The sequence below is a fragment of the Sinocyclocheilus anshuiensis genome, unplaced genomic scaffold (genome assembly GCF_001515605.1).
Source record: "Sinocyclocheilus anshuiensis isolate Anshui unplaced genomic scaffold, SAMN03320099.WGS_v1.1 scaffold1594, whole genome shotgun sequence".
NCBI lineage: Eukaryota > Metazoa > Chordata > Actinopteri > Cypriniformes > Cyprinidae > Sinocyclocheilus > Sinocyclocheilus anshuiensis.
This window is the reverse complement of record NW_015546114.1, coordinates 109750-126271: the sequence shown is the minus strand read 5'-3', so window position 1 is coordinate 126271 and position 16522 is coordinate 109750. Positions and strand designations below refer to the sequence as shown.

The 16522-nt window shown below is 36.0% G+C and overlaps 2 protein-coding genes across 14 annotated transcripts in view; one reads left to right on the top strand and one right to left on the bottom strand.

The window, feature by feature from the left end:
* LOC107700779 (sphingomyelin phosphodiesterase 4-like) overlaps positions 1 to 5233 on the top strand; it is a 14420-nt gene extending 9187 nt beyond the window's left edge. For both annotated transcript variants that reach the window (XM_016502584.1, XM_016502583.1), the window contains exons 12-20: positions 977 to 1125; positions 1306 to 1396; positions 1534 to 1634; positions 1849 to 2012; positions 2079 to 2284; positions 2400 to 2630; positions 3915 to 4046; positions 4138 to 4266; positions 4587 to 5233. In XM_016502584.1, the coding sequence (XP_016358070.1) occupies positions 977 to 1125; positions 1306 to 1396; positions 1534 to 1634; positions 1849 to 2012; positions 2079 to 2284; positions 2400 to 2630; positions 3915 to 4046; positions 4138 to 4266; positions 4587 to 4898 (1515 nt within the window). In that variant the 3' untranslated portion in view covers positions 4899 to 5233. The remainder of the gene's footprint in view (positions 1 to 976; positions 1126 to 1305; positions 1397 to 1533; positions 1635 to 1848; positions 2013 to 2078; positions 2285 to 2399; positions 2631 to 3914; positions 4047 to 4137; positions 4267 to 4586) is intronic.
* A 6779-nt stretch (positions 5234 to 12012) lies between these two features.
* Positions 12013 to 16522, bottom strand: part of LOC107700781 (mediator of RNA polymerase II transcription subunit 15) — a 17506-nt gene continuing 12996 nt past the window's right edge. For all 12 annotated transcript variants that reach the window (XM_016502585.1, XM_016502593.1, XM_016502586.1 and 9 more), the window contains 7 exons: positions 14613 to 14747; positions 14464 to 14527; positions 14311 to 14377; positions 14061 to 14221; positions 12689 to 12855; positions 12488 to 12586; positions 12013 to 12329 (listed from right to left, as the gene is read on the bottom strand). In XM_016502585.1, the coding sequence (XP_016358071.1) occupies positions 12193 to 12329; positions 12488 to 12586; positions 12689 to 12855; positions 14061 to 14221; positions 14311 to 14377; positions 14464 to 14527; positions 14613 to 14747 (830 nt within the window). In that variant the 3' untranslated portion in view covers positions 12013 to 12192. The remainder of the gene's footprint in view (positions 12330 to 12487; positions 12587 to 12688; positions 12856 to 14060; positions 14222 to 14310; positions 14378 to 14463; positions 14528 to 14612; positions 14748 to 16522) is intronic.

Here is a 16522-nt window from a genome sequence, read left to right as displayed (position 1 = left end):
ACCTCCAGCAGAAATATAGGCCCACAACATCAAAAATACAGCAGTATATTTCATTGTACACATGGGGTACTTTTATCCGTGTTCACCAAACCCATCTTGAGGGTTTGCTGCTAAAAATATATCATTTTGACATAAATGTTTTTCTCAAATACATGTTGGACACAATTATTGAAATTAGAAATTCTTATGAGTAAAATATCGGTGAAGTATATTTCCATTCATATTTACAATTTTGAGTATACCAGGGTGATTATGAACATGAGATTATCCAGCCATGGCTTCCTGTTACACAGGAATATAAATAGGAGGGAAAACAAAGGCCAAATGCTCTCATCCAAAAACAATCCCCAGCATATTCTGTTGTCAGACACGACTGGAACTTCAAATGGGACTGGCTTCTACGGTCAGATGTAACTAAAATATTAGCTTTTCAGCAACAAACACTCAAGATGGGTTTGGTGCACACGGGGATAAAAATTACCCCATGTGTACAATGAAATATACTGCTGTATTTTTAATGTTGTGGGCCTATATTTCTGCTGGAGGTCCTGGACATCTTGTTTAGATACATGGCATCTTTGATTCCATCAAATACCAACAGATAAAAAATCAAAAAGTGACTGACTCTGTTAGAAATCTTATAATGGGCCATGTTTGGATCTTCAAACTGGACAATAGTCCAAAAACAAACCTTAAAAACAACACAAAAATGGGTCACTGGTCACAAAACCAAGCTTCGTGCAGATTAATTTTCACAGCCTTCTTTGATCATATTTACCAAGGGAGCCGATATTTTTGGCCATGACTGTACCAGTACTACTCGATTGAAATCAGTGGATTTAATCAAGTTCCTTAAATGAACTTCTCCATCACTGCATGTAAATGTCAGAGAAACCGGATAATACCAGGTATAAATAGGGTCTCGGATGTTATTAATACTCTTAAAAATCTGACTTGTGTTTGGACAATTTCTTAGGAGCCCTTCACGCCTTCGGAGGAGCACGTCCTTGTTGTGCGTCTCCTGGTCAAGCATCTGCACGCCTTCTCCAGCAGCCTGAAGCAGGAGTCAATCTCCTCCTCACCCTCTGCCCACTCCCACAGCAGTCCACTGGAAGAGCTCAAGCGGTGGGTTTTTATCTCTGTCACCTCACCCAAAGAATCAGGCTATAGAACTAAAACATCTGTAAATCTAAGCAGGCATGTCGTAAAGAGGAGCTATTCACCCGATCAGGCACCAGGGACTTGATTGAGCTGTCTTCTGTTTTACTGCTCTGTCAATAAGCCTCCACTCTCTGTCTCCCTTAGTGTGGTGGTACAGAGGTTTGTCCAGCAAAAGCTGTATGTCTTCCTACAACACTGCTTTGGTCACTGGCCTTTGGACGCCTCATTCAGAGCGGTAAATGTCTTTGAGTGCACCCTGATGTTTGGACCCTATTTTTATACGTTGGCAATAAACATTATGCACTGTTCAAAACATAGTGAGGGCTAAATGATGTATTCAATTTAATGCAATGTGTTTGTTTTGTTGTTTAGGTACTAGAGACATGGCTTAGTTACGTTCAACCCTGGAGATACACTGGAGAAAAAAACAACATGCAAGCAGACGGCCAGAACAGAATTGTTCCCGACAAATGGTATTTTATATATTAGGTGCTTGTTAAAAGATTACATGCACTACTGTTCAATAGTTTATACTTTTATTCTTCAGGAATGCATTAAATTGATCAAAAGTGACAGTAAAAACAATAATATATAAAAATCTAATAAATGAAACCTTGGTTAACATTCAACATGATAGTTTGTAACGTTCAGATCAGTGTTTACCAACAGGGTCCTTGTCATTCACAGGGCCTCATTTGTGCAGGAGAATCTGCTTATGTACACTAAGCTTTTCCAGGGCTTCTTGAATCGAGCCATGCGCACAGACTTAGTCAATGCCAAAAACGCCCTGATGGTCTTTAGGGTCGCCAAAGTCTTTGTTCAACCAAACCTGTCAGAGATGATCCAGAAGGGTAAGTGAGAAAGATTTTATTATATGATATGATATATTGCTTTATTATGAGAATTTGAATCTCCAGCTGAGCAGTTGTTCTTGGAGCCAGAGCATGCCATCCTGCAACGACAGAACCGTGTCTTCCTGACACCTTCACATGGTGTCAGCTTCCTCTCTTCTCGTCAGCCAGTGAGGACAGACAGCGTCTTCAAAGTCAAAAGTCATGTTTACAGCCTGGAAGGGCAAGACTGCCAGTACAACCTGATGTTTGGTCCTGATCTACGGAAGAATGTAAGCTGACAGTTAATTCTAGATCTAATTAGTGCTAAAAATCAGTGTTGAGCAGTCATGTTATCATGAAACAGAAAAGGATATTATAGACCATGATTACTTCTGTCAATTCCAGGTGCTAAAGCTCATCCAGATTATCGCCCAAGCCCGACAGACAGCTAAACGGATATCAGATCATTCCACTGAAATGGCTGCAAACAACTCTTTTCTCTCATGGTTTGCCGTTGGCTCTTCAGATCATAACAACACCTTTACCGGAGGAGAGATGGACGATATGGGAGAGGGTGTGAAGAAAACTCATGAGTTCCTGGACAAAGCCCTGGACTACCTGTGTCAGATATTCCGGGTTAGTCTATAACTGCTTTTATTTAGGATGTATGTCTGTTCTCCCTTTGTCTGCGTGGGTTTACGCCGGGTGCTCCGGTTTCCTCCCAAAGCCCAAAGACATGCAGGTGAGGTTAATTGAACATTCTAAAATTGTCCCCGGACGTGTGTGTAAAGACAAGACTTGTGTATGGATCGACTTGTGTATGGATTAACTGGTTCTCGCCATGAATATAGCCATAGATGCTGGATTGGCATTAAGAAAGAAATAAACAAACAAACAAACATTTAGGATGTATGTCATAAGTTACCGTTCAAAAGTTTGGGATCGGTTAAAATTTTAAAAATGCATTTGAAAGTCTCACCGAAGCTTCAATTATTTGATCAAAAATACAATAAAAACAGTAATAATGTAATTTATTCCTGTGAAGGCAAAGCTGAATTTTTAGCAGCCATTACAGCGTGACTTTAGTGCCACATGATCCTTCAGAATTGTTCTGATGCTTATTGCAGAAAATGTGATTCTTTGATTAATCGAATGAACAGCATTAATTTTAAAATCGCAACATTATAAATGTCGTTACCATCACTTTTGATCAGTTTCATGTCTTTGCTTATTTTAAGGGTTAGTTCACCCAAAAATTAAAACTGTTTTTAATTACTCTCCCTCATGTCGATCCTAACCCATAATACTTTCTTTCATTGGTACACAAATTAAGATATTTTTGATGAAATCCGAGAGCTTTCTGACCCTCCATAGACAGCAACGCAACTACCACGTTAAAGGCCCAGAAACATAGTTAGGACATCGTTAAAATAGTCCATGTGACATCAGTGGTTCAACTGTAATTTTATGAAGCTACGAGAATACTTTTTGTGCATAAAGTAAACAAAAATAACAACTTTATTCAGTAATTTCTTCTCTTCCGTGTCTGTCTTCGCTGTGCAACAGTACCACGACTGATGTCACATATACTATTTTAATGATGTGTTTACTATATTTCTGGGCCTTGAATGTGTCAGTTGCGTTGCTGTCTATGCAGGGTCAGAAAGCTCTTGGATTTCAGCAGAAATATCTTAATTTGTGTTGCGAAGATGAATGAAGGTCTTACAGGTTTGAAACGACATGACAATGAGTAATTAATGACAGAATTTTCATTTTTGCGAGTACTATCACTTTAAGTATTTATTTCTTTCAAAAAAAAAAAAACTTTTTTTCAGACCTCAGGCTTTTGAACAGTAATGCATATTTTTATTTAAAAATATACAGTTATAAACAGTTAATTTTGTTTCATATGTTGTACAGTTGAATGCAGGGCAGCTGTCTCAGCTGATGGTCAATGTGGCGTCTGTAGATGATGAAGGGGCATCTAAACAACTGCCAGACTGCATCCCAAGTGAAAATGGCTTTGTTTTAACAGACCTGGGCAGGTTGCAGGTGAGTTTTAGTGTGCCAGTCTTCTTCAACATATTCATTTTGCTAGTCATAACAGTAATATTCCCAAAATTCGATTTCATATTTTTTTCAGATCATCAGTGGTCTTCGCAGATTTGAAATTGAATATCAAGGAGATCCAGAGCTTCAGCCTATTAGGAGCTATGAAAATGCTTTTTTGGTTCGACTGATGTTCCAGATCTCATCCTTTATTAATGCAAGAGTAAGAATATTGCTTAGCCCCATGGTTCCCAACCCTGGTCCTGGAGGCACCCCAACACTGCACGTTTTGCATGTCTCCTTTTTCTGACACCAATTTCAAGTCTTGAAGTCTCTACTAATGAGCTGATGACCTGAATCAGGTGTGTTTGATTAAGGAGGCATGCAAAACGTGCAGTGTTGGGGTGCCTCCAGGACCAGGGTTGGGAACCACTGGCTTAGCCTACAGTTTCATCCGAAAATGAACTTCATTATGGTCATTAATGTATTCTTTTCATGCGTTTCACTTTAATCAAATGTGACAATATTGGTTGTGTCCTATAGTTTGGAGACCACATGGAAGCGCTGTGTTCTCGACAGGACCTCCTGGGCAGTATAGGACGACACTACCTGAGCAGTTCCTCAAAAGTGGCGGAGCAGCGGCGGAAGAGTCCGGTGCCGCGGCAGAGGAGGGATCGTCCTCAGCGAGCCCGTCTCAGCCTGCGGGTGCTGGCCAGCTATCGCACCCTCCTCATCCTCCTCCTGCTCTACATGCTGTTTGCACTACTATCATTCGGTACTCTCTCCAGCACTGGACTCGTTCTCATCGTCAGCTTTCTATATGAGCTCCTGTTGATTTCTTTCATGAAAAACTAAAGACTAAGTAAAGGAAGATTCATGATGCCTTTTTTTATATTTAATTTTTTTAATGTCAATGCTAAACTTCTAGCGACCTGTTCCCATTAAGGTTTTTATATACAGTTATTTGCACTGCAGGTGTATTGGTACATTTAATGACAAAAATTGAACGGGGAATGTCGTATCTAATGCACAGTGTTTTTTTGTTTTTTTTTCCAATGAGAGGTGGTTAATCCAGCTTTCCAGTCATTAAATTCATTTATAATGGTGTGTTTTTGCCAATGTGACCGTCAGAACAATCCAAAGTTTGCACTTAACTGACTGCATTTCATTAAATGGACATAATGAATGTCTAATTTGTGTACTAGATTTCCATTGCTGTAGAAACTTGGATGTGTAGCACATCTCCAGGGAATTTTACATCGAATGAAGTATTGAATTGACTGTTAAATCTGTTATATCCCAGCAGAATTAGAGGAAGTAGTGCTGTTACTATAGCAGCCACTACAATATTAAAAGTTCCAGTGGGAGAGAACGGAGTGTACAGTCTTTGAAAACAAATCAGCTCTTTCTATGACAATGTGTATAGGCACTTTTAGGATTTTGGGTAAAACACGAGTTATGGCGCTGCGTGGTAGTGATACGTCATCCTTGTGAGTACACGTATGTGACGTAGTGCTGCAGTGAATCGAGCGAACTTGTTTCACAGCGAAATGGATACACGTGTAGCTTCGCTGCAGAGGAATATTGATTTCTTACAAAGAAACTTGCACGGTGAAATAGATATTTTAAAACGGGAAAATAAAGGTAAATTTATGTTCCCTTACATGTTATAGAAATAATGGGGTAAAACACGAGTTATGGCGCTGCGTGGTAGTGATACGTCATCCTTGTGAGTACACGTATGTGACGTAGTGCTGCAGTGAATCGAGCGAACTTGTTTCACAGCGAAATGGATACACGCGTAGCTTCGCTGCAGAGGAATATTGATTTCTTACAAAGAAACTTACACGGTGAAATAGATATTTTAAAACGGGAAAATAAAGGTAAATTTATGTTGCATTCCCTTACATGTTATAGAAATAATGTTTGGGCCTTTTAATGAACGATACATTCATGAGAACTAAGTGTGCTTCTATTATATGTAAACTAGTGTGCAACAATTATATATTTTTTTCTTGTGCTTCATAGATGGTATTTGTCCGTGTACTTTCAACAAACTTTATTGTTCTTACTGTATTTGACGTAATTCTCTGAAAATGGGACTAGATTAATAATGTTGCCTGTTTTGCTGTTATAATCTCTCTACTTGCCTAAATGTATCAGTTAAAAGCATAGTTCACCCAATTCTGTCATGTACTCACACTAAGACCTGTAGGAATTTATTTTGAAATACAAATGAAATGTTAGGCGGAATGACAGGGTCAGTCTTCATTCACTTCCACTCTAAGTAAAGTTGCAATGAAAGTGAATGGAGACTCGGGCTGTAGTCATCTCTTTTTCAGTGAATGAAAGACTTGCAGGTTTGAAGCAACACGAGAGTGAGTAAATGATGACAGAATGTGCATTTTGAGGTTTAATGAGGATGGGGTGTATATCAGAGCTGATACTCTAGTGTAGTACAGGTTGCCTGGTGACATCGAGTTTGCTGAATGAGGAAAATGAAAGAATGGCGTTTGTAACCTCTGGTTGGCAAAGGATCATTTTACTCAGACAAACGTTTTGGTGTTTTGTTTCTGACTGTCGAAAGGAGATTTGTTGTTAAGGTATTTTGCTTACAACAACGTGAAAGAAATAACAGTTTTGAATTTTCAGTTTCAAGATTTTTTTTATTACTGTTAATATTTTCCTGAAAAGCCATTAAATATACCGTAAGGTATTTTATGTAATGATATGCTTCTGAAAATGTCATAATTGTAAAATATAAATCAGTATCTTTAAACGTATTCCCACTGAAACAACTTATCCCATATAATGGACATTGTCACAAAAAGTGACTGTCCTGTTCGTAAGTGGAAATAGTTCATTAGGTTTCTGGTTGTCAGTGCTATAAGATATGATACTAATGACATCCAAAAAAAAACTATTCTTACAAATATTCAACAAAGTAACAAGCGTGACGTCTAGCCCTGGTCTTTTAACGTGACACATTGAATTTGATATATCATATGATGCAGTGAGATTCAGGCAGAAAAAAAGTCTTTCAATAAAGTTGTATTTTATTTGAATATAAAATCATAAATGACAATAGCAGAAAATAAATTGAGTTTAATCTGTAAAATCATAACACTCCAAAATATCTAAGAGATCACCAAGTTGTCTAAATAATTTGAGGATCTAAGCGTCTGAGTATAAGCTTCAAAAGACAAAGGCCTTTGCAGCATGAGCGCTCTCTCTCTCTCTCTCTCTCTCTCTCTATAAAGCAGAAGAACTTACATCCTCCTACAACATTACCATGATGTTGTGAATGTTAAACGGATTAATCAATTTTGTCATTATCTGCGTATTGTCAAACATTTAAGACGAATTAAGTAAGGACTAGGTCACATTGACATGACCCATGAAAAGCTACAGGTGTGAAAATAGAGATATGAATTGTGGTTTTACACCCTTCTAGCAGAAACGGGTTAGCAATCACTTTGCAAATACCAGCTCTTGGAAAGAACATCTAGTACCAAAAAGGCAAATTCACAAGAACATCCTTTACATATAAAATATAAAAAAAGGTGTTTATCATCTTACCAAAACATTCTTTTACCATAACAAAATGTACCTTTTTTATGTCAAACCAACGAAAAATATACTACATCTACGGAATAAAAATCATTCTTTTACCATAACAAAATGTACCTTTTTTATGTCAAACCAAAGAAAAATATACTACATCTACGGAATAAAAATAAGAAATGCATACAAAAGAAAAAAGATGAGTAATACAAAAAACGTTTTTGCAAGATTTTTAAGTCTCTTCTGCTCACCAAGCCTGCATTTATTTGATCCAAAGTACAGCAAAAACAGTCAAATTTCGAAATATTTTTACTTTTATATAAATAACATAGAAAAATTATAGAATTATATTTGTTTTACATTTGAATATATTTTAAAATGTAATTTATTCCTGTGATTTCAAAGCTGAATTTTTAGCATCATTACCCCAGTCACACATTGCTGCTCAAACAACTTTTATTATTATTATTATTATTATTATTATTATTATGTTGAAAACAGCTGAGTAGAATTTTTTCAGGTTTCTTTGATGAATAGAAAGTTCAGAAGAACAGCATTTGTCTGAAATAGAAATATTTTGTAACATTATAAATGTCTTTATCGTCTCTTTTGATCCATTTAAAGCTTCCTTGCTAAATAAAAGTATTAATTTCTATCATTTATACTGACTACACTTATACTGACTCCAAGCTTTTGAATGGTATAGTGTATAATGTTACAAAAGCTTTTTATTTCGGATAAATCAGAATTAGCTTTATTCGCCAGGTGTGTGAGAATCCAGAAATTCAGAATCAGAATCAGCTTCATTCGCCAAGTGTGCGCAAACACACAAGGAATTTCATAACAAGAAGCTCTTGGTACATACATGCATACATACATACATGCATACATACATACATACACATCTGACATGAGAACAGAAAAAAAAAAACATTTAAAATAGTAAAACTTAATAAATAATGTGTATGAATCTGGAACAGTAGATTTATGTACAGATTTGTGCCTTATTTCTATATAGAACTGTATAAATAAAGAGATATGCATATGTATTTACATAATACTTGAGAAAGAGGCAATAATGGCTGATAAATTGCTAATAAATGCTGATCTTTGGATCTTTCTATTCATCAGAGAATCCTGAAAAAATGTACTCAACCGTTTTAAATATTGATAATGATAATAATAATAATAAATGTTTCTTGAACAGCAAATCAGCATAGAATGATTTCTGAAGGATCATGTGACACTGAAGACTGGAGTAATGATGCTGAAAATTTAGTTTTGATCCCAAGAATAAATTACATTTTAAAATATATTCAAATAGAAAGCTGTTCATTTAAATCATTAAAAATATTTTACAATATTACTGCTTTTGCTGTATTTTGGATCAAAATACAGTGAGCAGAAGAGAATACTTTAAAAAAAATCTTACTGGTAATGTTTAAGTAACATAAGAATAATATGAATATAATGAAGAGTAACAAAAACAATTAAAAATAATTTATAGTGTGTAATAATGAATATGAGAATTTAAAAAAAAAAGATAAGAAAAATATAACAATATTGCAAATTTGCATACACCATCATAAATTAAACATCATTCTCCATTGTGTATTTTTATGTAAATATGTGGTTACAGAGCTGCAGTATAAGCTGACAATGGAGCTTCCAAATTCGAGCAGTAAAGGTTGAGTGACACTTGTGTTCTCTCTCACATCTTCTCAAACAAAACCATTGGACAGGTGTATGATTGGTACACGTTTAACTTGCACCAAAATTCCACGACAGGATCCAGCCGGAGAATCTGTAAGCATACAGACAGCAACGAGTTCCAGAGAGACAGAAAGAACTATCTGGAACAGATTTTGGAGGAAACCTGCTCACCACAAGCCACAGAGATCAGGTGCTTACAAAACTGCATATAACATTTTTTTATTAATTAATGTAATTTAACCTAATATTTTTTGTATTTTTTTTTTTCATTTAATAAATTAATAACATTCTTCTTATACCTACAGCAGTCATTTACAATGTAGAGAAACCAGATCAAATTCCCTCATAGCCGACAGAACAGAAGCCAAAGCAGGGTTCATCACTTCTCTACAGCCTCTGATGATCCAGTGTAGTCCATCTCAGGCCCCTCGACCTCCCACCCTACAGGAATGTGAGGTCATCATACGCCAGCGGTACAATGCTAACAGCCTGCAGTCCCAGGAGGTGAGATCATATATTTCTTAATGCCTTTCAATATATTACATAATCCATTTGAATTTGTCTTCTCTCAGATCCAACGTGTGAAAGCTGTTCTCAAAGACATTGTATTCAACACGAAAATAATTGCAGAGAATTACATTTTCACCAAGGCTTATCTTGCTGATGGTAAAAGGTAATTTTGTTTTTCTTTGCATCTCACCCCAAAATCAAAGGAAAATAAGAAAACTGCAAGAATATATATATATATACCAGTATATATTTTCCAGTGATTGATTTTTAGGTTTTATTGTAAACATGAATAAATGTAATTGTGTACAATTATTTACTTTAAATTACAAAAAAAAGATATACTTTAAAATGTATCTCTTATATTCTGATTCCTTAAAAAGACTCAAACAAAATACATCTAACCCATTTGTAAAAACCACTGTTTTAATAAGGCATGAGTCACAGGCTGAGCTGGGAGAAACACCGGTACTATCTCAATCCTCTCCCATTTGGGGTAATGCATTATTTGTTCCAGGGAAATCAGACATGGGCTTTAAGCTGTGGTTACAGAAAGGCTTAGAGAAGATTGTAGATCTTTATGAAGATAATATACTGATGCCCTTTGAAACTTTAAAGGAAAGATACAAAATTCCTCAGTCTCATTTTTTTAAGTATCTTCAGATCCGTAATTTTATACGATCTAGGACTCATTCATATCAGTGTCCTACTCCAAGTAGTTTAGAAGAAATGGAAGTTAAAGTTCCCAGTGCTAAATACAACATTTATACGCTGTATAGCAAAATTGTTAATGCTTCCAAAGAATCTACAAATCATAAAAGATTGGCTTGGATTGATGATCTTCAGATGGATGTTACAGAAAATGAGTGGGAAGAAAGTTGTGTTCAAGCGCAAACATTGTCGATCAATACCCGTTTTAAACTAATCCAGTATAATTGGATAATGAGAACATATATAACACCAGAAAAGTTGAATAAATTTAATCGAAATATTTTGGACATTTGACTTACAAGGGAACACTATTTCATTGTATTTGGCAATGTGAGTACTTAGTCCTTCTGGAAAGAATTAGTAGGTGTAATATCTAAAACTAGAGGTAAAGAAATCCTGGTTTGCCCTACAATCTGTATTCTTGGTCTTCTTCCACCCGCCTCATCTTTGAAAACATATGAACAGAAGTTTGTAAACCTGTGTCTACTACACACGAAACGCCTGATTGCCATTCACTGGAAAAGTATTCATGGTCCATCTCTGTCACTCTGGATTAAAGAATTGTCTTCTTGTATAGCAATGGAAAGACTAATTTACTCAATTAAACAAAAAATGCACATATTTTACAAGATCTTGGTCTCCTTCCTACGTTTTTTAGATCAGAATGGACTGACTCTTGAGTAATACCAAATAATGTGATCATGCCCAAGTGTTTAATGGCAGTTGACTAAAGTGTGAACTGTTTCTGATTCATTTTAACATTTTTTTGTTTTTCATTGGTAATTACATATGCTGAACTGTCATTTTCTTAAGGCATTTTACAATAATGGCCCTTTATTTTTTTATGTGTATGTGTAAATGTTTCTTATGGCTCTTATGTCGGGGGTAGTGTGGGTGTTCTTTGGTTGGAGTTTGGTTACAGTTACAATATATATGTAATTCCTTTTCTTAATATTTTGAAACAATAAAAAAAAGTATCTAAACAAAATGTATCTCTTACATTATGGTAAAAAGATCAGAGTGACTTCACAAAGTTTGAGCAAATATGATATCGTTTTCCAATATATATTCAGATGGCCTTTTACCCTTACCTTCATTTTTTGGCAGAGCTGACGAATCAGACACATTTCCTCAGCTTTCTCTCCAAACACTGCCTAAAGGACTGTAAGTCATTGCTTGTAAATATCTGTATATAACATGTATATTATATATATATAGTTTCCAACCTGACTGACAAACAGTTCAGTTTTGGAGATATGAACCTTTGCTCTGTTACTATTTGAACAGACCTGTGTCTCAGGCTAGTAAAGCAGAGAAAGTGATCCTCCCTGCCCTCAAACAGCCCCTCAATAACGTAGCAGACAGACACGGGAGGATTCAGGCTGTGCAGAGACGTCGTCTACAGAGGACTATGCGCTGAAGGACCAGTCATGTGGTTACGTGACTTCTGTGCCACACATTTCAGACTGAAACAGCAGTTTAAATGTCTTTATTAATGAAGCAATGCACAAACAGTTAAGGCCTTAGTGTACGTGACTAAACAAAACAGATTATAATTCAGGTAAATAAAAAATGACTAAGTATTAATATATTGCCATCATTCCATAGAGGTGCAAGGATTATACTGGGCTGATAGTGCTGATGGGAATACATTCTAAGCAGCTGAAAGGCAAGCCTGCCTCACGCTTTGAGCCCAGGTGTTCAGCAGCGCCGTCACCGAGTGCTTGTCAGGAAGCTGAAGGAGTTTAGAGGTCATGTTCTTATGCACACTCTGCAAGAAGGGGTTGGCCTCTGAGGAACAGAGTGAGGGACGCAAGGAAGTGATGAGTTAATGCATTTCACAGCCTATGGATTTTCATTTAAATTGGGAGCTTAAGAGTGTTTGCATTTTAAAAGGCAGCCTAAGATAGCATGCTGACATTTAATGCACAAATCAGGCTTAGACTCACCATACTGCTGACCGTCATCTTCCCAGTGGGGGCTCTGATCGGGGTAGTCCGCTGGAATGCTCAGCTGAAGAGGGGGAACACTGGGAAGATTTTTATCATCTAGACAAAGACAATGACAGGAGTGAATAGACCCAATATATATATATATATTTTTTTTTACATCTAAAGGGCGCATATAGTGGGCACAGGGCCTGAACTGACCTAGTTTACATATGAGATGCACCGTTCCATTGTTGCTGCAAAAGGACGGGTCTAGATTGACCAGGAATTTGGAATGAAGACGAGCCACCTCCCCTTGAAGTATGTTAGGGATGGTCTGGCGCTCGTCATCCTCCAGCTTCCGTTTACGGGAAGGAATTGAGGGACCCCTGGAATTAAAGATTATGCATTTTAATGTTTAAATTTAGGAGTTAAGGCTGGGTGGTATATATACACCATACACTGCTTTTCATTTTTAAACTCAAAACTATATATTGTGAAAAGCTTAATGAGGTTATTAAAAAAGCATTTAATACATATGTATAACATGGCTATGTAATATAAACTCCATTATAAAATTACTACTATTGTGATATAACGTTTATAATAGATATTATCATTCGAAAGTTTAGTCATTACGTTTTTTTTTTTTATCAAGTGACAGTAAAGACATTTACAATATTACAAAAGATTTCTATTTCAACTAAATGCTGTTCTTTCAAAGTTTTTATTCTTCAAAGAATCCTTATAAAACTATCAGTTTCTACAAAAATAATAAAAAGCACCACTGCTTTCAACACTAATGATAATAATAAGAAATGTTTCTCAAGCATTGTTATATATTATATATTAGAATCATTTCTGAAGGATCATGTGACACTGAAGACTACAGTAATGACTTGTGAAAATTCAGCTTTGTCAAAGAAATTACATTTTAAAATATAGCAAAATAGAAGTTATTTAAAATTGTAATTATATTTCACAATATTACTGTATTTTTTATAAAATAAAAGAAACATTCAAAAACATCTGAAAGGTAGTGTTCATTATATACCACAAAAGCAATGCCCTGATGATTTAAAATGTAGGCCTGTTATTTGTAAAGTTTTACATTAAAGGGATAGTTCACCCAAAAATGAAATTTCTGACCCTCCCATAAACAGCAATGTAATTACCAAGATCAAGGTCCAGAAACGTAGCAAGGACATCGGTAAAATAATCCATGTGACATCAGGGGTTCAACCAGTTTTACGAAGCTAAGAGAATACTTTTTGTGCGCAAAGAAAAAAAAAATAAATAAAAAACTTTATTCAACAATTCGTCTCCGAGGAGCCTACAGATCTCCTTGCTACGTCTCTGGACTTGGGAACATTTCAGTTGTATTGCTATCTATGGGAGGGTTAGAGAGCTCTCAGAATTCATCAAAAATATCTTAATTTGTGTTCCGAAGACGAACGGAGGTCTTACGGGTTTGGAACGACATGAGGGTGAGTAATTAATGACAGAATTTTCATTTTTGGGTGAACTATCCCTTTAAGGAAGATAACCGACTTAAATGAGAGAAAATACAGATTTTTTCAGCTGTTGATCTTACGTGATTGGGGGTCCGTGAATTGCTGTCATAGCAGGAGCAAACGTGCGGTAAAGTGAATGGTTGAAAACCGGGGAGCGGATGTTGGCCAAGACAGCATCCAGCAGCGGCTGGCACAGGTACTGCTTTTTGGTAGAGGGCACTGGAGGAGGGGGAGGAGTCGGCTGCAAACCAAAGTCAGACGTCATTGTAGAAATTGGTTAAACAATAGAACTTAACTTTGACTCCCTATCTTGAAACAAAAGTTACTTACCACTGCCATGTCATTCTTTAGTTTCTCCAATGCTATTTCACACTTCTGTAGTGTTTTAAGTGGACATCTAGTGAAGGACAGCAATAACACAACCTTAATCACAAGACAAAGATCCGACACTGGAGACAATATTCAGCATGTCTGGTTTCTTACCTTGTGTTGGGGTCAGTCAAAATGTTGAGCAAACTTTTCATTTTGCTCAAATCCTTCTTCCTATCTGTAAAGACCAAACATAAACCATGATCTTTAAGATCCAAGTGGGGAAAAAAAATCAGCATCAAAAGAGAAGAAATCTCCAGTACCTTCATTTTTGTCTATTTTGTTAATCATTCTTCGCAGCGGCTCGATATATTTTGACAGCTGCTTCAGTTTGTCCATGTAAAGCTGGTCCTCAGATTGTGAGGCCCCTGCTGGGCTCATTACAGAGCTTGGATTGCCTGTAATCCAAAAAATAAAGAAATAAAATAATTATGATTGCAACAAAATTACAATTCTGGCCAGCAGTGATAAGTAAATAATAATTGTTATATCTAATGTCTAATTAAATGAAATAATTGTTATGTCTAATGTCTAATTAAATATAAAATTATATAATAAATAAATAAAAAATACATAAAAACTAAAAATCTATCATTTTAAATGTTACAATTGAATTTAGGCATCACAAAATTATAATGTGCAGTATTAAAATGAATTTTGAGATTTGCTAAAGATTACATTCAACAGTGTGACTGAATTGATCAGTTTTTAAAGATTAAGTGAGAAATAGATGAAGGAAATATAAAGTCCGAAATTCTCGTCCAACATTTTCATCATTAAAAAATAAATACAACCTCACATTGTGTCAATCACGTTTACACACTGCCTCTGAAACTTTCGTCCATCATAAAAAAATTCGGACCAGGTTCGATTTTCTGCGTTTTTGCATCCGTAGCAAGCATTTTGATAGGAAAGGATGACGAATATGAAAAGAAAAACAAAAACGCATACAAAAGTTTCGGACTCAGTGTGCAAAGACCTTAAGTGTAAAAAACACGGAATGTAAAAAACAAGTATGCACAATTAAATATTCAATATTAACTAATAGGCCTGGGCGATAAAACTGTATCGATATTTATCGACGGTACACCTTCTTCGATGACGATATTAAAAATGTTCGATATAGTGCACGATATAGACACGTGCTATGAGTGACGCAGACAGCACACACAAACACGAACACGAACATGAGTGCTGTGCCTGCCTGTGATGAGGAGATTGTGAATAAAAAAATGAATATTAGTCGAAATTAAAATAAACATTTGCATTTGAATGCAAAAATAGTACAATCGAATGTTAGGTGTGCATCAGGGAGCGTCATCAGTGGCGCATGAGATGCGGTGATGATGTTGTAAGTGATGTTGTAGTTTAACGTTTTGTTAGTCTAGCCCACGAGACGCGCAGTTGCTGCGTTATTTATTCAAAATGTTAGCGATATATAGTAGCTCAATGCGTAGAAGATCTTGATTAGGTTAAAACCGAACCCAAGCCATTCACACAGAACGCATATTCAGCGCATTTTCTAGACAGACAAATATAACTGCTGCACTCGCGTTACACAAGAGATGTATAGAAAGCCATGCAAAGTTAAAACAGTTTAAACTTTTAGAAAACACGTCACAAATTTGTGGAGGTTTATTCCTTTTCACTGCGTCTCATATGTTTTTAAAGGCAATCTGTGTGTATTAAGCAATGCATAAATACGTGATGCTGTTTTGTTCACAATTGTTTATGCAATTTACGAAATTATATTTGATTTATATGAGTTAATTTAGACGTAATGCACGTTTTTTTTATAGACAGTTATTTCCTTGCATTGACAATTTAACGTGCTGCATTATTTTGCTCATTGCGCCCTCCTGTGGCCTCGGGAAACAAGCCAAAAGTTTAAAGGGATAGTTCACCCAAAAATGAAAATTCTGTCATTAATTACTCACCCTCATGTCGTTTCGTAAGACCATCGTTCATCTTCGGAACACAAATTAAGATATTTTTGATGGAATCTGAGAGCTGTCTGACCCTGCATAGACGGCAATACAACTGAAATGTTCCCAAGTCCAGAACCGTAGCAAGGAGATCTGTAAAATAATCCATGTGACATCAGGGGTTCAACCGTAATTTTACAAAGCTACGAGAATAATTTTTGTGCGCAAAAGAAAAAAAAAAACGACTT